The 20,793-nt window shown below is 50.9% G+C and overlaps 1 protein-coding gene across 4 annotated transcripts in view; it reads right to left on the bottom strand.

The window, feature by feature from the left end:
* LOC110142850 (complement C3-like) overlaps positions 1-19,244 on the bottom strand; it is a 31,279-nt gene extending 12,035 nt beyond the window's left edge. For 2 of the 4 annotated variants that reach the window (XM_070464071.1, XM_070464062.1), the window contains exons 1-26: positions 19,104-19,244; positions 18,784-18,991; positions 16,994-17,168; positions 16,728-16,798; positions 16,543-16,631; positions 16,377-16,459; positions 16,039-16,126; positions 15,085-15,187; positions 14,825-14,945; positions 14,454-14,569; positions 11,499-11,639; positions 11,198-11,407; positions 10,785-10,991; positions 10,334-10,495; positions 9,938-10,067; positions 8,976-9,056; positions 7,006-7,203; positions 6,769-6,880; positions 5,932-6,017; positions 5,664-5,803; positions 4,977-5,183; positions 3,951-4,002; positions 3,690-3,776; positions 3,358-3,561; positions 1,323-1,398; positions 937-1,105 (exon numbers count right to left, since the gene is read on the bottom strand). In XM_070464071.1, the coding sequence (XP_070320172.1) occupies positions 937-1,105; positions 1,323-1,398; positions 3,358-3,561; positions 3,690-3,776; positions 3,951-4,002; positions 4,977-5,183; positions 5,664-5,803; positions 5,932-6,017; positions 6,769-6,880; positions 7,006-7,203; positions 8,976-9,056; positions 9,938-10,067; positions 10,334-10,495; positions 10,785-10,991; positions 11,198-11,407; positions 11,499-11,639; positions 14,454-14,569; positions 14,825-14,945; positions 15,085-15,187; positions 16,039-16,126; positions 16,377-16,459; positions 16,543-16,631; positions 16,728-16,798; positions 16,994-17,168; positions 18,784-18,991; positions 19,104-19,174 (3,387 nt within the window). In that variant the 5' untranslated portion in view covers positions 19,175-19,244. The other 2 variants (XM_070464059.1, XM_070464061.1) reach the window with 2 other exon arrangements.
* Positions 19,245-20,793: the final 1,549 nt, after the last annotated feature.

Genomic DNA, 20,793 nt, shown 5'->3' with positions numbered 1-20,793 from the left:
CTGTGAACTCTTGGATCAGTTTGCATCCATCATCTGCTCAGAATCTTCTGTGGCTCCCACCTTCACTCAGGGGGAAAGTTCAAGTCCTCCCTTTGGCCCAGAAGGCCCTGCACAATCTGTTCCACCACCTCCCTCCTCTCACCTCCTTCCCCTTTCCCCTTGCTCACTCTGTTCCAGACACACAGGCCTCCTCACTGTTCCTCAAGCATGTTGGACACATTACAGTCTCAGGACCTTTGCACATGCTGCTTCCTCTGCTTGGAACACTCTGGCTTTAGTTATCCACTGGGACTGTTCTCTCACCTCCCCAGGTCTGTATAAATATCATGAGTGCGTGCGCTTGGTTGCTCAGTCATGTCCAACTCTTTGCAACCTCATAAATTGTAGCCAACCAGGTTCCTCTGTCCATGGGATTCTCTAGGCAAGAATATTGGAGTGGGTTGCCATTTCTTCCTCCAGAGGATCTTCCCAAACCAGGGATCAAACCCACATCTCTTATGTCCCCTGCATTAGCAGGCAAATTCTTTATCACTGAGCTACCTGGGAAGCCCATCATCTCCTCATGAAGCCTTCCAGAATTTCATACCTCCCACTTTAAAAGTTGTTTCTGGAGCCTGGTGTGGAGGAATACTTGGTAAGGATGGGTGTATTGACTGGGGGAACAGGGAGGACTCAGACCCAGAGAAAGGTGGGCCAGGACTGGCAACTCATTGAAGTGGGGTTGGGGGTGGGTAGATCCCGGATATATCCCACCTCCCCACATTGTAATAGAGTCCAGGATAGTCCAGAGCAGGGAGATGTGATGCTGGGTGCTGGGCCTTGGCCCGTTTCTGTTCTCATTCTACCTGTGAACACGCCAGGGGGCTGACATCCCCTCCCCATATGCAGAGCCCTGGGGTTTTATGTGAGCAGCTCAGCCAGGGGGACGGTGGGTACCTGCATGGACCACATGACCACGGGGCTTTCCTCCACAAAGTTCCCATGCATCCCCTGTCTGTGGGTGATGATCCAGTTGGCGATGTTGCAGACAGAATCAAGACTGAGTGCCCTGATTGTCATGGTGGGGTAGGCCAAGGCATAGACTCGGAATACGTAACTCGTGAGCCTGTCGGGAGGGAGATGGGTGGGTGATGGCTGGCAACATTAACCAAGGCATTCCAGGACAGGGGCTTCTACTCTGTGGGGAAGTCTATGCCAGACACCATGGCAACTTGGAACACCACTGGCCCCACAGTCTGCCTGCCCCAAGATCCCACAGTGGGGTTACTCCTGTGGTCCCCAAGCCCCAGGCTGGCCCCTCCCACCAGTGTCCTCATCCTTACCAGGTGCTTCCTGGGTTTCCCTTGCTGGTGTGGTAGCTGCCATCTTCACTCCGGTGGGTCAACATCCGGCTGTACCCTGGGGAAATAGGTAGATGAGAAATTTACAGGGAGAGTTGGTGTTTGGGTGTGGTTGTCAAGGGAGGAGTCAGTTACCAGGCAGAATCTGGGGAGCAGGGTGTGGGTGAGACTTAGGAGTGCCTTGCATATTGATGGAACCTGGAGGTGGTGACTTGTCCAGGTGCAGAATGGAGGGGCCTGTAGGGCCCAGGTGTAAATGTGTGACCATGGGATCCAGGGGACAGTTGTATATGGGAATAAACTGGAAAGTGCTGTTGGGTCCTCTGGGGGAGGGTGTGATGGGGAATTACTGCTACCAAGGATTGTGGAAGGTGAAACTCAGGAAAGGGCATATTCTGAGGGACCATTATTATTTAGTCGCTCACTCATGTCTGACTCTTCTGGGACCCCATGGACTGTAGCCCACCAGGCTCCTCCATCCATGGGATTCTCCAGGCAAAAATACTGGAGTGGGTTGCCATTCCCTCCCTCAGGGGATCTTCCTGACCCAGGGATGAACCAGCATCTCCTGCATTGCAGGCAGATTCTTTACCATCTGAGCCACCAGGAAAACCATGAGGGGCCACGACCTGGGTGTTTTCTTGGGGGCTGTTTCTTGACTGTAATCTAAAGGTGTCAGTAGTAGTCAGAAGGGGTTACTCCTGGGTGTAGTCTGCAGGGGGGCACCTCTGTTGAATGCTGAGCATTGCTACTTGGGTATTATCTGAAGGTTATCTGGAGGTTTCCTGTTTTATTTTTTTAATTATTTACTTGGCTGCGCTGGGTCTTAGTTTCAGCATGTGGGATCTTCGATTTTCATTGTAGGCATGCAGGATCTTTCATCGTGGCATGCGGAATCTAGTTCCCTGACTAGGGATGGAACCCGGGCCCCTGCATCGGGAGTGCAGAGTCTTAGCCACTGGGATGATAGTGTCTGGGTGTTAGCTGGATGGAGCACCATCCAGAGCACATGGGTGGAGGGTTGGTGTCTGAGTGTAACCAGGGAGAGGAGGGGTGAGTGTCCAAACTAACTTGAGGGTTTCTGTCTGGGGAAGTAGAAACTTGAGTCTGGTGCCTTAGACCACTTGGCCATCCTGACATGCTTGAGGGTTGCTGTCTGGGTGTAAGCAGGGTGTGTATCTCTGGTTGTTACCTGGGGGGTTTGGATGTAACCTGGCAAAGTGTTGCCATTCAAGTGCAACCAGGAAGCCACCACCTGGGATTATTCTGGAGTTTTCTATGTGGGGATTCCCTGGGAATGTAGCCCAGGGAGTGGAACTGACTGGCTAAAGCCTGGGACAATGTCTAAATATAACACAACCTGGGAAGTTGCTGCTTTAGGGTAAACCAGGGTGTCTGTTATGAGACGTGTAGCCTGGGAGAAGGGTCAGGGTGAAGGAATACCCTGGGAGTCAGTCATAGTTGGAGGTCACCTGGGGAACTTGGTATCAGGCTGTCAACTGGGAGAAAAGTCAGAGTTTGAGAATCTTTTTTTTGGCTGTACCACAGGGCATGCAGAATCTTAGTTCCCTGACCAGGGATCCAGGGCTTCCCAGGTAGCTCAGTGGTAAAGAATCTGCCTGCCAGGTCAGGAGATACAAGAGATGCAGTTTTGAACCCTGGGGTGGGAAGATCCCCTGGAGGAGGGCGTGGCAACCCATTCCAGTATTCTTGTCTGGAGAATCCCGTGGACAGAGGAGCCTGGCGGGCTACAGTCCATAGGGTTGCAAAAGAGTCGGACACGACTGAACGACTGAGTGTGCACACCCCGTGCACACTTGCAATCAAAGAGCCAACCCACGCCCCCTGCATTGGAAGTGTGGAGTCTTAATACTGGTGCACCAGGGAAGTCCCCTGGGAGTCAGAATTTGGGTGCTATTGTCTGGGAGGGTCCAGTGGGGGCCTCCTCCAGCCCCAAGTCTCTGCCTGAGAGACTCAGACACCCTCATCAAGGTCCCAGGAGGTGACCCACTCTCACCGCTGGCCAGGTTCTTCATCACCTGCTGCCTGAGCTCCACCCCAACCTTGTCCCACTGGCCCGTGGTATCCAGGTAACGCGTCAGGATGACCACGGGGGTCAGGGAGCTCAGCGTCTGCTCGGGGCAGCCAGATGGGATCCTCAGCAGCCGCCACGTTTCACTGGGCGTCAGGGTCCCCAGCATGGTCTCGCCAAGGATGTCGCCTGTCAGGTGGGCAGAGTCTAAGCCACCAGGTCTCCCCATCACTCTGTGCCCAGGTGGGCTCTGGAGGAGCCAGCACAGCCCCACCCCCCACCCCAGCCCCCACAGGAGCCAACTGTTTCCCAGGTACCTTGGACGCTGACAAACACGTCCGCCTCTGTGTTGGGCATCTTGTTCAAGAATTCTTGTTTTGGCACCAGCTGCGTCTGGGTCTGACCTGAGCAGGCACAACCTTGTGTAATGAGTGGGCTCTGGGACTGAGGGAGGTCAGGGTGTGCAGACTTTGGGAGACGCTCAGACTGCCCACCTGGCCAGACCCCCTCATTTCAGACCTTCCCTCCACCAGAGCATGGCCCCAGGATCCCACAAGCCCCATGAAAACCCCACAAACCTTGGGGGTTCAGGAGGAAGCTTTGGGATATTTGCTCAATCTGACCCCCTGCCTGTAGGATGCAATGAAGAAGCAGGTTAAAAACAATAGTCATAATGACATTCATAATGACAGTAAGAGGAAGTCTTGCTTAGCTATAAAGAGCAGACTCAGTCTTTCCTGGTGGTCCAATGGTTAAGACTCCTCCTGCTAATGCAGGGGACATGGGTTCAATCCCTGGTCCAGGAAAATTCCGCATGCTTTGAGGCAGCTAAGTCTGTGGACCACAACTACTGAGCTCACTGCACCCTAGGGCCAGTGCTCTGCACCAAGAGAAGCCGCCACAATGAGAAGGCTGTGCACCACAAATAGAGAGTGGCCCCACTTGCTGCAACTAGAGAAAGCTGACAAGTAGCAACAAAGATCCAGCACAGCCAAAAGCAAACAAACAAACAAGTTAAAAAAAAAAAAAAAAAAAAAAGACCACAGACTCTGGAGCCCAGATAACGAGGTTCAAATTCCAGCATTTTTGCTTCCTAGCTTTGGACAAAATACTTCATCCCCCTGTGCCTCAGTGTTCTCATCCATAAAAGGGAGAGGATAGTAACTCCTACCTCACAGAGTTGTTCTGAGTGCTCAATGAGTTAATATCTTCAAAGTGCTATATCCTAAGTGTTAAACACGTGTTTGTCAAGTAAATAAAGTATTAACACTGATGGGTCAGGCACTGGTTGTGTGTAATGTTCACAACTCTCTGATCACTCATGGCTGTGAGGATTATTCTCATCCTGCAAATGAGGCTCAGAGACGTTAAATAAGTTGCCCAAGATCACACAGCAGACACAAGGTTTGAACCCAAGCCTGACTCCAAAGTCCCAAAGTGGGGGGCTTTGTGATTGAACTTTTAAATCATCATCGTGCCCCTCACTCCTGCCTGTTTGTTGATCCTGGAACCACCACACCCTCCCATGATCACACAACTTGGAGCCCCAAGTGTAGACACCCCACTGTCTACATGGGCAGCAAGGGCTGGGGAGTGCCCATTACCTGGACCAGGAGTGTCTTCCTCACGTGGTCCTGGACCCCGGAGCCTCTGGCCTTGACCTCCACATCCACTTTGCCTATTTCAAGTGGGAGGAGCACGAACGGCACCACCTTGGAGGAGGAGGGGGGCACAACCACTATCTGGCGGGAAGGGGCATCTGGCTTTGCTGCGCTGCATAATGACTCCTTGTGAGGGAACTCCACTCGGACCTGGGGCAGAGGGCACGGTTAGGAGGTCCTGATTGCAGGAGGAGGCCCAGGACCCTAAAGTCACAATCTCCTCCCTGCCTCCAGCTTGAGAATCCTGAGTATGTGACAATGTAGCTTAGTGGTTGAGAGTGAAGACCCTGCCTGGGTTCAAACCCCTTCTGTCCCTTATTATTGATGTTCAGCCGCTAAGTGTTCGACTCTTTGTGACCCCATGAGCTGCAGCATGCCAGGTTTCTATCACCACTTCCTGTGGTGTAACCCCAGGAAGCAATGTAAGTTTCCTTATCTCTAAACTGAGAATGGTCAGAGCATCCATCTCCTGGGGTTATTGTGAGGTTCAAATGAGAAAATGTCTTAGAAGCTTTCGCAAAAAGGCTGCCACTTCAGTGACCCCTTCGGTAAACAGACACGCTCCATCCCTTTTCATAAAACACACCACCAGATATGTTTGAAGGGACGGGGGAAGGCTGGGGGCTTCACCTTGACTGACTGCTGCAAGAAATTGTACAGCACAGCTTGGATCTGAACTTGCTCGTTCCTGATCACGGAGAAGGGCAACTTAAGATCCACAAAGAAGGGTTTCATAACTGTCAGCTCAAAGGGATCTGAGACGCAAAGACCTAGAACCAGGAGAGCACTCGCTGTTAAGCAAAGGCCAACTGTCCTGGGTGTTGGGGCGGTGGGGGGCGAGGAGGCTGGTCAGGGCCATTGTTCTCCTGTTTCCTCAGCACTGGGCTTGTGGGGTCACCTTGTCCAGTCTTGATGCTGACAGCCACGAACTGCCATGTGGTGATGGAATCGGGCATGGTCTCATCGGTGATGTAGTGGGAGATGCTGCAGGAAGCCCCAGGGGGTGGGTGGAGGGAACATGATAAGTCTGTGCTGCCTGGACAGAGCCTCTGATTTGAGGGTCACTGTCTTGGGCTTAACATCACTATGGGGGGGTCAGTGAGTCACCCAATTGGAGAGATTATCCTTAGAGGGCCATCATTTGGGAGGGGAACCCACTGGGATCTTTATCCCCACCCAGGAAGGCATGGACGGTTCTGAGAGCTCAATGTCACCCTGGAAGCACTGACCCTGGAAAAAGTATGTAATGTAAATAGTTGTTTTATTTATGGCAACAATCAAGTTATATTACCGTCCTATAGCTGTTCTAATCGTGTTATGTGGTAGACAATAAGATGGCTAAATTGTTATATTTTTTTATCTTTAAGTGCATGCCTTCAGTTAGATAATTTAGAAGCATTCAACTTGCAGAGAAGTTGAGCAACAGAGAGGTCAATACATTGGCCCAAGGTCACACAGCTCACGAGCAGCAGAGCTGGGGGTGGAATTTATGCCACTGCTCTGTTTCTCTTCCTCCTTTCTTTTGGAGAGGGATGGGCGATGCCATGTTTGCTTATTAAAGATGCAATCTTGGGACTTCCCTGGCAGTGCAGTGGTTAGGAATCTGCCTACCTAAGAAGGGGACACGGGTTCGATCCCTGGTCTGGGAAGATTCCACATGCCGTGGAGCAACATCCCCTGATAATGCATGGAATGGGCCAGGGGCCAGAGGCTGGCACGAGGGTCATAATCCTACCCTGATGTGCTTTCTGGCAGAGTAATGGTCTTCCAGAACCAACTTTCAGGGAACAAGCTCCGGACAGGCTCATCCTCCAGGAAGAAGTCGTCTAAATCATCATCTTCGTCCGCTGCAGGGGGCAGATGCAGGGCAGGGTCTCCTCTACACAGCTCCCATGACCCACCAGACCCTTCAGTGGGGCCCTCCCACTGCAACCCTCCATCGCACTCCACGCCCCCTCAGTGGCCCCCTCACTTGTCCCCAGAAGCAGCTGCTCCTCTCGGGCCTCCCGAGTCAGGGTCTCAGACAGCTGGCAGCAGGTCAGGAAGGCAGCGATGCAGACTGGTCCGTAGCGGACATGCTGGCTCCTCTCCTTACACGACAGCCCCGCTGGGTTCTCCCGGAGCCCAGCCTCACAGCACTTCTGCTCCAGCTCTGTCTCGAACTTGTTCACTGCAGGCCAGAGTTAGAGGGACAGAGGAGGGGCTGGGGGGGACCTGGGGAAGTGGGGACTCATCCACCTAAGCACCATGCCATCAGCCTCTGTTTAGCCACATCTCTGGCAACGCCGTCCCCAGAGCTTTGCTCATATCTTTCCCCTGCAGCTTCACATTGAACCGTTCCTTTGTGATGTGTTCTAATGAGGAAGTTGAGCACAGAGAGATCAGTTTCCTGGTCCAGGGTCACACTGCTCAGAAGCTGGAATTTATGGAATTCCAGGGGCTGGAATTTATGGTCCTGTTGCTTCTGCTCCTCTTCCTCCTTCCTTTTGGATGGGGATTGGCAATGCCATGTTTATTTATTAAAGATGCAATTTTGGGACTCCCCTGGTGGTGCAGTGATTAGGAATCTGCCCGTCAAGGCAGGGGACACAGGTTCGATCCCTGATCTGGGAAGATTTCACATGCCACAGGGCATCTAAGACCATGCACCACAACCACTGGGCCTGTGCCCTAGAGCTTGTGCTCCGCAACAAGAGAGGCCGCCTCACTGAGAAGCCTGCACACGGCAATGAGAGCACAGCCCCTGCTCCCTGCACCTAGAGAAAGCCTACCTGCAGTAACGAAGACCCAGCACAACCAAAAATAACTAAATAAGCCTTAGAAAGATGCAATTTTGACTCCTGGTTCCATGGTGTATTTTTTAAAAATGAACACACAAAACTTGCTATAGAACATGATGTCAAATTGAAGGCTTCTAAATTAGCCAACTGAAGGAATGCACTTAGAGATTAAAATATTATAGCAATTTAAAAATCTTGCTATCTACCATATAACACAATTAGAACATCTATAGTTAAGTAATATGACTGATTGTTATCATAAATATAACAACAGTTTATAACATGTACTTTTCCATGAAGGTTAGCATAATTTTTGATATTGAAATTAGTGTTTTACCTAAATTTTTATTAGACTTCACTTATTTCCCATTTATTTGGACCCACAAAGTAATTAGCACTGCTCAAAGAGACTGAAAAGTCTAATATTCATAGAATCCATCTTCTAAAAACACCTAGTTTTACTTCCATCTTCCTTCAGCTCTAGCCTTCTTCCTCCTGTCCACACCCTGCTCTTCATCTACATGTTATCCTTCTCCCCTTTCAGTATCACAGACTCTAGACATCTAAAAACTACATTTCCCGACTCCCTTGCTGCTAGGGTTCTGGATGGAATGAGATTCTGCCACTGAGAAGCTCTTGTAGGGGCTTTCCTGCTGGCTCAGACGGTAAAAGATCTGCCTGCAATGCCAGAGACCCGGGTTTGATCCCCTGGAGAAGGTAATGGCTACTCACTCCAGTATTCTTGCCTGGAGAATTCCATTTCACTTTCACTTTTCAGACACTCTTGTATAGGATTTGGAAGGTGGAAGAGAGGTGGAGACCATTTTCCCTACCATCAGTGGTAGTTGATGGGTGGGCTACAGTCTGTTTTTGTAGCAGGCATAATTCTGTGTTTCATTATTGACCCATTAGCTTCCCAAAGAATACTGACAGCAATTTCCTGAGATTCTGTGCGTTGCAAGATCTCCAGTGGCGTGACCTTGAGTCCCAGGAAACACCCTTCCAACTTCCATTCCCGAAGCTCAGCTAATGAATTTCAAAGCACTAAACTCCCATCATTAAATCACTCCTCTCCTCATTGGAGTATCTAGAGTGGTTTCAGTTTTCTGTTCTAAGCCCTGGTTAGGGAGCCAAGAGGGCCACATCCAGCTTTAGTACTAACCTGCTTTCCTCTTGGTCTCCAACCTCTTCAAGGAGCGGCGGCGGCGGTGGCTGGGAGAGGGCCTTGGGGGGCAGTGCCAGTCTGGGGGTCAGAGGTAAGAATGAGAGGACAAGTCAAGATCATTATTCACATTCTTGATACTTATTGTAAGCACTGCCTACCCAGCGCTTTATATGCATCACCTCATTTTATCTCATAGCCTCTTCGCATTCAAGTTTTGACACTTAAAAGTTGTGCAATCTTCAGCAAGTTACTTAACCTCTCTGGGTTTTAATTTCTTCAGCTGTGTAAAATGGAATAATCATAGTTCTATCTGTGAGATCCTTGCTTATAAAAGTACTTAGCGCAGGCTCCAGCTTGCAGTAAATAGAAATCATTATTGTTTTCACTATTTATAGCTGAAAGAAGATACACCTAGTTGTCCCCATATATCCATTCTCCCCTGTGGTTTGTGGCAATTAAGCCTCCATCTTTAATGTATCACTCAGAAATGAATACTACATTTCCCAGCCTCCCTTGCATCTAGATGGGCCATGTGACTGAATTTTGGCCAATAAGATGAGAGAGAAGTGTCCTCTTCTCAAGTCCCTTTGTCCTGGTGCCTGGCAGGAGGTCCTGATGAGATTCCATCTTGGGATACAGCAGAGCAATAAGCTTGAAGGAGCCTGAGTCCCAGAATAATCTCTGGCCTGTTACTGAGCAAGAAATAAATGCCTCTCTTGTTTAAGATAATGTTAATTTGTATCTTTGATACACATGGCTAAAATTGCATCTTAACCAGCACACAGTGAGCTACTTCTATTACTATGTATATTTTATGGTTAGATAAACTGAGAATCAGAGAGGAAATATGACTGACCTACGGTAAGTGGCAGCGTCCTAGATTTTAGCTCATCTGTTTCACGCCTAACCACTGGATAGCACTTTCCCAACCTCTACCCTCTTCCTTCCCCGGGCTGTACCTGTGCTTGCCAGAGTGTCCATCCCTGTGCTCATCTTCATGTCCAATCCAGCATCCTTGAACACGGCAAGTCTGTCTTTCCCACTGCCTGCTGTGCAGCCGATGTCATGTTCCTCTACCGTATCCCAGATCTGAGGGTCAAGAGAGGACCCTGGATTTGGAGCTTGTATTACCCCTCCAGGGAAGGTGCAATGCTGCACTGTAATTGCTGGTCCAAATAATAATTTTCACACCATCATCGATTTATTGGGCTCTTACCACCTGCCAACTTCTATGCTGTCCACAGGCTCCTTGAATCCTTGCCATTACCAATATTACCCATTTAATAGGTGAAGAAACTGAGGCTCCAGCTAGAATCTCCAGGCAGTCTTTTGGCTCAAAGCCCACATGCTCTTACCTTCTTCTGTGTGAACTTGTGCTTGCTGTTCAAGATATGGACAGCCTTGTCCACAGCTACTAGCCCCACTGTGGCCTCTGCATCACCTGTAATCTTCAATGCCACCTTGCTGCTTGGTTGTATAGGCTGGAGGTATGCTTCATTCTTCATGCCAATCTTCAGCTAAGCAAGGAAAAAGAGAGATGTGAGGAAAAGAGACTCATAGGTCACCAAGGGGCTTCCCCAAGTCCACTTTCAAGTTCATGCTCCCTTTAGCTCTGATGGTGCATCTGGGAACTCCACCAGGCCATTCGCAACTCTGCACACTTACTTGCATCTTCTTCACCTCTGAGGTTGAGCTTTTAATTCCACATCACTTCCTCTTGCCCCCAGACTGACAGCCTTTGAATTTATACAGACTATCTCCCAAGAATTATGATGGTGGTATACAACTGTAAGGAGTTAGGCTCACCTTCTCCTGGCATTTGTCATTCACATCAATCAAAATGGAATCAGCCACCAGTTCAGGGTCCTGTCCTGTCCCCTTGGGCAGTAAATAAAAGGCGAGAATGCGGAAGGAGGGCAGCATCTTGGAAGTCACATCAATAATGGTGGATGCGAAGACACTCCCTTGATTTTTTAATTCTTTGGCATGCACAATCTGACCCTTGCTCAAGACCTTGGAGACAAGGGAGATTAAGGATGAGAAGGACAGGAACAGCCCTTCCCCAAGGCTATCCCAGCCCACAAGGGAGGCCCACAGTCCCTTTGCTTCAGCCCACCCCTGGGTCTGTGTCCATCCCACATGGTTCCCACCAACTCAGCTTGCCAGGGTTGTCCCAGAGAAAGAATTTCTCAGTGCAAGTCTTGGTCCTAGCCCCTCACCAAGATGGTGAAGCGAGTGATCTTGTTATTGACAGAAGAATCTCGAAGTTTCGTGTTAAGGCTCAGCTGGATGTTGCTGCCAACTTCTGTGCTCAATGCCTTCACATCAATGTGCAGGAAGTTCCCTGACTCATCTTGAGTTGAGTAAGGCCGAGCTGTCATACTGGCTGAAGCCTGCTCCTCTGGCTGGATTGGTGCCTCAGTTTTCACCTGGGGAGGGTGATGGACAAGTAAACCCCCCAATAACTCTTCCAGCTTACAAAACCCCAGCCCCACTATCCCTGCCCCACAAGTGTGGTACCTGGATAGTGAGCTCCTTCAGATTTGCATCTGTGTTGATGACCAGAGTAGCCTCACCACTTGGTGTGGTGTGTACTTTCACATCTGTGCAGCTGACGAGGACTTTGGAGGCTGGGGACCCATCAGGATTTGAGACGAAGACCTGGAGTGGAATCTGGTGTGAGATCAAGGACAGGCCTGAGGGTGGCCTAAGGTAAGAGGTGGGAACTGTGAATGCCGTCTGGATAAGACTGCTTTGTACAGCTGCACAGGTTGTGCACTGAGCAACACCAGGAGCGCCGCTCACTCAGTGCCAGTGAATGGCGCCCCTTAGCGTTTGGCAGAGTAAAGCCAGACGTGGCAGCCCTGGCGTTTGGTGCGCCAGGTGGGTAGGGGTGGGGGGAACTGAGGGTGAAAAGCATAAGAGGAGACACGCAAGGCTTGGTGGAAACTTGGAGTAGGATTGGCACTGGCTTTTATAATGCCCACCAGACATCTCAAAATCATCCCAAAAGAATGTATAAAAAAATAGCACACTTTCTTTCTGTGCAAATGCAGCCTCAAGATAAACGTCTAAGCACCTCCTTCCAGCCTGACTGTGGTCTGTAACCATCCCCCCTCCACCCTTGGAGAAATTCTGGGGCCATCTCTGTGCTTTGGGGGGATTTGAGTTATGACTTGAGGGAACCCCGGAATAGGTCTGGAGACATGATGAACTCAACTCTCAGACAAATGAATTCTGGGAGGCAGGTGAATCCAGCGTGGGATTTTGTCTCCTGGGAAGGTCTTTTTTTTTTTTTTTTTGAAACAAAAATTGAACTGATTTAAAGAAAAAAACACTAAGTAAACAATAATGATACACACAGATCAAAATATACAAACATATACACGTGTGTGAGATATATATATATATATATATATATATATATATACCTCACACGATGATCAAGACCTGAGAAATGTACCCTCTAGTAGAATTTTGCAAAGTGGAAAATCACTCGCAGAGAGATTTCCTAGTTTGCCCCAGGACACACAGCACAGCTGCAGGCACTGAGTTCGGGACTGGTGCTCTCCTCAGGACTGAGATGACTCACGGTCCAGAACACACAGCTTTAAGACAGGAGGCCTGTTTCTCCACAGGCGGGTAAGCTATTCGGTGGTAAGGATCCAAGATTCAGACGTCCTCAGGAAAGGGGGAGTTTATTTTGGACATAAAAGCAATAGGAATCCTGAGTGAAGGCAGCAGTCCCCTGTGGAGCAGGCGCATCCGTACTAGGAGCCCAGACACCCTCTGCTAACTTCCCTCTAGCCTTTCGGCCCCTCCTGTCCCTGTTCACGCGGCACCTGCTCCCAGAGGCTCCCCTCCTGCTCTGTATTCAAAAGCCGACTGAGAGAAACCTGATTGGCCAGTTCAGGTCCGGCCTCCCTGATTGGCCAGAGCTTCTGTTCTCAGTCACCTCATAGGCTGCCGACGAAGTAATGGGTGGGCTTGTGTCAGGTGCCCAATCAGTTGAAAGCAGGGCCTATAAAAGCAGGCACTGTGCGCTTTCACACCTCGGCTGATTATCGGGGACCCCTTGTGGTTCTCGCCTCTGGGAGAATTCTTGTCGTCACAAGTGTGATCAGTGCCAGGCATAGAAGGACGAGAAGTGGACGGGTGGTGGGAGCACCGAGAAGGAAGGGGCTCGCCGTGTGTGGCGGGGCAGGACTGCCATGTGAGGGGATGAGCCTTTTGCTGGGGCGGGCATGCCGGAACCTAGTGGACATGGACGGCCTGCCTCTCTAAGGCTTGACCTCAGAGACGTCAAAGTGCCAGGGGTGCCCCTGAGAGGTCGATGGTATCCCCCCTGAATGAAGGCAGCAAGGGCACAGGGAGACCAGGCATGGTGATGCCAGATAGTTCATTAATTCACGCAGGGACTCTGATAGGATGTAAAGTGCACTCTGTCAAGGGCAGGCAATGGAACTGCCATCAGGAGGCAGTGTGCCAGCCTTTGAGCTGCAGAAAAGACCCCTCCAGTGGAGGGTGGAGCAGGAGGGGCGCGAGGGAGGGCTCCTGCGACAGCATCAGGACCCACCACTTGGAGGGGTTTACTTTCCAGCGGCTTGCCATTGTGGAAAGATCCAGCCAGGGTCCACTTTGCTGGGCATTTGTGCACAGACTTGGGCCACAGCTGTAGGCAACCATTCCGAGGTCACCAGAGATCCCAAAGGGGACGTGACAGAGACACTGTCCCGCCACCCTGTGACCCTGAGAACCTGTCCCTCCAGCACTGATTCTCGAGTTTGGGCACATGAAAGGAGGCAGTGTTTCCTTGCAAGGGAAGTAGAACTGCCACCTGAAGGATAATGGGAGTTTGTCATCAAAAGATGAGGGAGGAGAGGGCCCCCCAGGAACAGGAAATCACAAGCACAAAGGCTTGGGGAAATGAGGGAGTTCCAAGTGGCTTTGTAGGACTGTTGTTCAGTCGGTTGGTCGTATCTGAATCCTTGAGACCCCATGGACTGCAGTACGCCAGGTTTCCCTGTCCTTCACTATCTCCAGGAGTTTTCTCAAATTCATGTCCATCGAGTCAGTGCTGCCATCCAACCATCTCATCCTCTGTCGCCTCCTTCTCCTCCTGCCTTCAATCTTTCCCAGCATCAGGGTCTTTGAGTAGGACTGTTGGGAGGGTTCTAGATACGAATGTCCCAACATGATGCTGGAGGACCCAATGGGTAGGCCAAGAAGTTGTACTGAGGGCAGTGGTGAGCCATGGCAGGATTTTAAACCAGGAGCAGCATGGGTATGCTCATTCACTCTGTCGTGTCCAACTCTTTGCAATCCCATGGACTGTAGCCCGCCAGCTTCCTCTGTCCATGGGATTTTCCAAGCAAGAATACTGGAGTGGGTTGCCATTTCCTTCTCCAGGATGGGAAGGTCTTTTTGAGGGAGGCGGGCCCTGAGTCCCTGAGTGGAGTAAACCCAGACTCTGACCTTAAAGCGGAATGGCATCCCCGGCTTGAAATACTGGGGTGTCCTGATGAACTTGATGTTGTATGGGCTCCGAACAATCTTCACCCCGGAGGTCTCGGCCTGGACCATCTCACCCCCTGGAGAGACAAGGGGACCGTGAAATATGCAGCAGATGTTAAGTTTCTTGGGGAAGAAGCAGGGCTGCAGGTTTGAAAGGCACAACTCGGTGAAGGCAAGATAAGAGGGTAACACAATTTCGTCTCCTCCCAGTCCTTCTGATATTCCCCAAATTCTCTGCTAAGGAGCTGGCCTGAGGTCACATGGGTGGAGTGCTGGGTTGGGAAAGGACACAGGGTCTTGAGCTTAGCCAGGGGCCCAGGTGAGGATGGCACCTGAGGAGAAGACAGTGACGTTGACAAAGATTGAGGCCCCGATGAAGTCCTCTTCTGGGCCTTGGAAGGCAGCCATCAGCGTGTCCTTCCGGAGGGAGATGTGGCCATGGCCTTCAGAGATCTGTTCTCGGGGTAGGAGAGAGGAGAGGAGATGGTTTCTTCGGAAGTAGGGGATGGTTGAAGGAAGGGAGGTGGGAGAGGGGGAAGGAGGGGAGAGGAGGTGGGGAAGGAGAGACAGCAGAGGGGTAAGTCTCAGTCACCTCCACCCTCTGTAGGGAGCTTTGGATGGGGATCCGACGGGAGTCCTGCTTCACCCCGAAGATGGCCAGAGCATGTCCATCCACCAGCTTGTTGAATATATACCTGGAGGATGGACAGACATCTCACTAGCTCTGAAGCACCCTCACAACCTCATGTGCCTGCAGACACAACCTCAAGTGTCTGCATGCAGACGTAACTTCTTGTGTCTGCAGACACAGCCTGTAGGACCTCGTGGAGCTGGAGGAAAGGCTGTAACACTTGGGAAGGGCAGAGGGGGTCCCTGGTGACTAAGCTGATTCCATTACTGACCAACACAAGCCTGGGAGGTGACAAAAGAATCCCATGAAGCCTTGTTGGGTTGCAGATGTGGCCTATGCAACCTCCCAGGTTGGTAGAGGTAGGCTGTACAGCCATATGGAGCCACAGGGACGTCTGAACAACCCTGGGGTGGCAAAGGTGGTCTGTGAAGCCTCATCAGGCAGTCTAGGTGACCTGTGTAGGATGATAGAGTTGGAGAAGTGGTCTGTATAATGTCAAGAAGTGACAGACATGGCCACTACAACCCTAGGCAGACAATATGGCCTGTACAGCCTTATAGAGCTGTGGAGATGGTCTGTAAAAGGCAGCGAATGTGGCATTCGCAGCTTCGTTGAGCTCCAGAGACGACCTGGACAATCTCAGGAGATGGCAAAGGTGCCTATGCGACCTCATGGATCTTTAGAGACAGTCTGAACTGTGGGATGTGATGTAACTCCGTTATGTAGACAAGGTGGCTTGTCCAACCCTGGAAACCTAGGGGATGATGTGCACAACCTCACAGGGACAAGACTGTCTCATGGGTGTCAGAGAGTGTCTCTCTTATACCGTAAGAGCTGCAGAAGGGCTCACTTCTCTGCTCATTCAGCTTCTTGGCCTCCCTGATCCTCTGGCCAGGCTAGGGGTAAGGAACTCACCGGGCCTGGATATTCACACCCAGAACCTCATCCCTGAGGTAGAAGAAAGTCTTGTTGGGTATCAGCTGGACCTCAAAAGATGGAAGCACTGGGTGGAGTAAAGAGAGTTATTTACCCTCAGCGTTTCACTGTGCCCACCCCACTCCTGTCCCTTCCCTGTCCCACTTGCTCCTTCCTTGGTGATTCTGGCAGCCCCAGTGGGCTGGATGCATGGTCCTGTCCACCAGCCCCCAGCTCAGGCCCTGGCACATGGAACATGCACCATGAGACCTGCTTTGCCTTTCCAGCTCCACTCCTTGCAGGGACCCGCCTTGTCCTCCCCAGCACGCCCTTCTCACCGTACTCCTTCACTTCAAAGCCTGTCTTGAACTTCTGCTTGGGTGCAGTTTGGTAACTGGCTTCAATGGTCCAGGTCCCAATACTGAGGCACAGAGTGTTAGGAGAGTTGGAGCCCGAGAAGGAGGACCTGCCCCCACTCCCTCCTTAGAGCTCCTGGCAGGGTACCTGATACGCTCCGGCAGGGTGAAAGCATCTCTGAAGACACCATTCTCGGGCATGAGATCCTTGCTGATCACAGCAATCCCCTCCGGGTTCTGCAGGAATAGAGAGCGGGTGGTTCACACCCCAGTCTTCCAGCACATGATAGAACCGCAGCACCTGGGATCCACCCTCCCCTCAGGACAGGTCACCTTGATGTCCAGGGTGAAAGTCCTGGGCACAGGATCCATCCTGTGGTTCACAGCATACACCCGGTATTGAACTGGAGAAGGAGGGAAGATTCTGAGCCTGGGCTAGGGTTTGGAGAGGAGGTGGGTATAGTCATCAGGATCTTGGGCAATGGGGGAGGGGAGCCTTGGACAGAAGGACACCTTGGGAGATGGAACTTGGGGCCCACAAGGGGAAAGGGGATGAGAGTCAGGACCTGCCCCAGGCCAAGTGCCCCGGGGGGCTGTACCCGATTGCTCAGGAGTGTAGATGGTCTTGTCTGTCTGGATGAAGATGTAGCCAGCGTGGGGAGCCACCAGCACCAGCTTCTCCATGGATGAGGAGACTGAGGTGGGCGCCCAGGTTGCCTCGATGATGACATACTGCGTCCCGGGTTTTGGGGGATAGACCAGGTTCTCGGGAATCTGGGGAGAGATGTCCACACTCCTCAGGGCCTGCTGGGGTCTCCATCCTTGCGGGCAAAGCCCTGCACCAGGTGTTGGCGGAGCAATTGAATGGGAGCTCTCTGGCTCTGCTGTTGGGAGCAAGCTCTCCGCTTGCAACACCCAGGTTGCTGCCCAACGAGTGCATCCAGCCTGGATGCAATCCCGTTTAGGCTGTTTCCCAAGTCACCAGGAGAGGGCGCCTTTTATTCTTTCAAATCTCAAACTATGATTGATTTTATTTTAGTTTTAACTTTTTATTTTGTATCGGGGTAGAGCCGATTAACAATGTTGTGATAGTCTCAGGTGAACGGTGAAGGGACTCAGCCATACATATACATGCATCCATTCTCCCTCAAACTCCCCTCCCATGCAGGCTGCCACATAACATTGAGCAGAGTTCCCAGGTCCTTGCTGGTTACCCATTTTAAATATAGCAGTGTGTACATGTCCATCCCAAACTCCCTAACTATCCCTCCTCCACATCCTTCCCCCCAGCAAGCATAAGTTCGTTCTTTAATACTGTGAGTCTCTTTCTGTTTTGTAAGTTCATTGGTATCATTTCTTTTTAGATTTGCACAGAGGTGTCGTGTGGGCTGATCAAGGCCTCTCTTGGAGCCCAGACTTAGGGGACTTTGAATTTCTAAATGGATAGAGCATGCCGACCGGTATATATAGAATGGATAAAAAACAAGGTCCTACTGTAGGGCACAGGGAACTCTATTCAAAATCCTGTGATAAAACATATTAGAACAGAATATGAAAAAGAATGCATGAAAGTGGAAGTCACTCAGTTGTATCTGACTCTTTGTGGCGCATGAACTGTAGCCTGCCAGCCTCCTCTGTCCATGGAATTCTTCAGGCCAGAATAGTGGAGTGGATAGCCATTCCCTTCTCCAGGGGATCTTCCCAACCTAGGGATCGAACCTAGGTCTCCTGCCTTGCAGGTGGACTCTTTACCATCTAAGCCACCAGGGAAGCCCAGGAATACTGGAGTGGGTAGCCTATCTCTTCTCCTTTGGATTTTTCCGACCCAGGAATCAAACTGGGTCTCCTGCATTGGTGGTGGACTCTTTACCAACTGAGCTGAGGCCTAATAAGAAAGATTTTAAAATCTTTTTCTGCTTCCCAAACCACCATGCTGCATCTCCCTTCCAGGTCTTTGCTCAAACTGTTCACCCTGAAACAAAGCCATCTTCTCCTTCCCACCTTTAACCTTTCACTTGATTACTCTGAGATTTTCTGGAAAAAAAAAAAAAAAAAAAAGAAGTGTTAGTTGCTCAGTTGTGTGTGACTCTTTGCGACCCTATGGACTATAGCCTGCCAGGCTCCTCTATGCATGGAATTCTCCGGGCAAGAATACTGGAGTGGGTGGCCATGCCCTTCTCCTGGGGATCTTCCCGACCCAGGGGTTGAATCCCTGTCTCCTCTACTGCTGGTGGATAGTTTACCATTGAGTCACCAAGGAAGCCTGTTGCTGTAAGCAGTAATTCACACAATGTTGTAAATCAACTATACTTCAATAAGTTACAGGAAAAATAGGACATAAGTGGAGCAGTAAGTATATCCAGCCCACTCATCTTGGCCTGTCACCCACCGTCACTGATGCCTGGTCCATAAACTGGTTTTCCTGTGAGAGAACGAGGTCTCTCCTGGCCACCAGAGTATTCTTCATGGGGAAATCCCACACGCTGAGAGTCACCTCAAGGGGATTGCTGAGGGGCTCAAAGGAGTCAGAATGAGCCTCCACATGGATGGTCTCTGGGCTGCCGATCCGGAGGACTCGGGGGGTCACCAGGATGTACCTGCCAGTGAACACACACGGGACCATGGGGGGATTCAAGTGGGGGAAGCATTTGACTGGGGTCAAATGCAAGGAATCATGCCAGTGGCGGAATCCCCTCAGTTCTGACTCACAGCGGCTCAGCCTGGGTGAGCGGAATCCCCAGGAGGAGAAGAAGCAACCCCAGGCCCCAGGGCATGTCCATGGCGGTGGGTGGAAGATGCGTGTCCTCTTGTCCACCTCAGCACTGGTCTATTTGCCTTGGCTTGTCCTGGTTGAGTTAATATCTAAACGAACAAGGGGAGGAACTTCCCATAAACCCAGTGAAAGATGAGGGGGCTGCTCCGCCCTTTTCAACGAGTGCTCTGCAGGGTTGAGGGCGGAGGCAAGTTGTGCTGAGATGTATTCCGGCCCCACCCCCACCTTGGGGGCCAGAGTGGAGGGGGGCTGTCTTTCCCATCGGCCACTGGGTCTCATCCTGAAGCCCTCTCCTCCCGAGGCAGGAAGGAGGTCACCTCCCAGGCCAGGTGACCCCTGGGCACGCACACACTCGGGGCATGATTGGGCCTGGGTGGTAGGGGTAGGAACAAACAGGACGTCCCCACCTCTGCCCTTGTGAAATCGGCAAGAGTTTCTGGGGAAGCTGCTCTAACGAGGGCAATGCAGGCATTATGTTTTTATTTCCCAATCACAGGTGTGACCAGCCGTATGAGGCATTTAGCCATCTGGCCTTGGGACCCACTGTAGTGGAAGCTTCTGGGAAATGCCCAGGTCAAATCCTCTTACTGGGCTTCTGAGCGACTGAGCGACTTTCACTCTGCATGCACCTCGTGGCTTTTCTCCTTCCTTGCAGGAGGCAATTGTGTGTGTTAGTCGCTCTGTCATGTCTGACTCTGTGTGATCCCCATGGACTGTAGCCCACCAGTGTCCTCTGTCCATGGGACTCTCCAGGCAAGAATACTGGAGTGGGTTGCCATTAAATCATGGAGGAAAACACATCCTGATCGAAGCATTCCTGGAAGAAGGCTTTCTCTGACCTGAAATCATTCTCACTGGCTGTCTAATATGCTCTGTTTGGACTTCCCTGGTGGAACAGTGGATAAGTAAGAATCGCCTGCCAATACAGGGGACACAGGTTTGAACCCTGGTCCTGGAAGATGCCCCATGCCAGGGAGCAACGAAGCCTGCGAGCCACAAGTACTGAGCCTGGGATTCTCAAGTACTGAAGCCCACGCACCCTAGAGCCTGTGCTCTGCAACAAGAGACATCACTGCAATGAGAAGCCCACACACCACACCTAAAGAGTAGCCCCCACTCACCGCAACTAGAGAAAGCCCGCCTGCAGCAGTGAAGGCCCAATGCAACCAAAGATAAATATCAATGTATAAATAAATAAAAATAGGTCTCCTTCTTCGGTGAGGTCAACACTGCTGGCTTGGGGAGTCTTGCCTAGGAGGGACCCAGACCTTCCCAAACAATGATAATATACATTTATGCTACAAAGATTCACCAAATATTTACTATAAGCTTGGCCCTACTTAGCATGCTGGGGACACAGCAGTGACCATAATAGACAAAGTCTCTGCTTTCATGGAGTGGATACTTTCTGAGAACTTATTTTCTCCTTAGATTTCATAGCTTCCCATGACTGGTTCACTGTGTACCCACTTCGTAGATTCTATCTTTTTAGAGAGCTGGGAAACTGAGTGTGTCAGACACAAAGAAGGTAGTCATTTATTCCTCAGGCACTTATTGTGCACCTACTACGTGCCAGATGTACACTTGCTAAAGTCTCAGAGTCATGCCAAAGTAAGAATTACCACC

Source organism: Odocoileus virginianus, chromosome 3 (assembly GCF_023699985.2).
Source record: "Odocoileus virginianus isolate 20LAN1187 ecotype Illinois chromosome 3, Ovbor_1.2, whole genome shotgun sequence".
NCBI lineage: Eukaryota > Metazoa > Chordata > Mammalia > Artiodactyla > Cervidae > Odocoileus > Odocoileus virginianus.
This window is presented reverse-complemented; position numbering and strand designations above follow the sequence as displayed.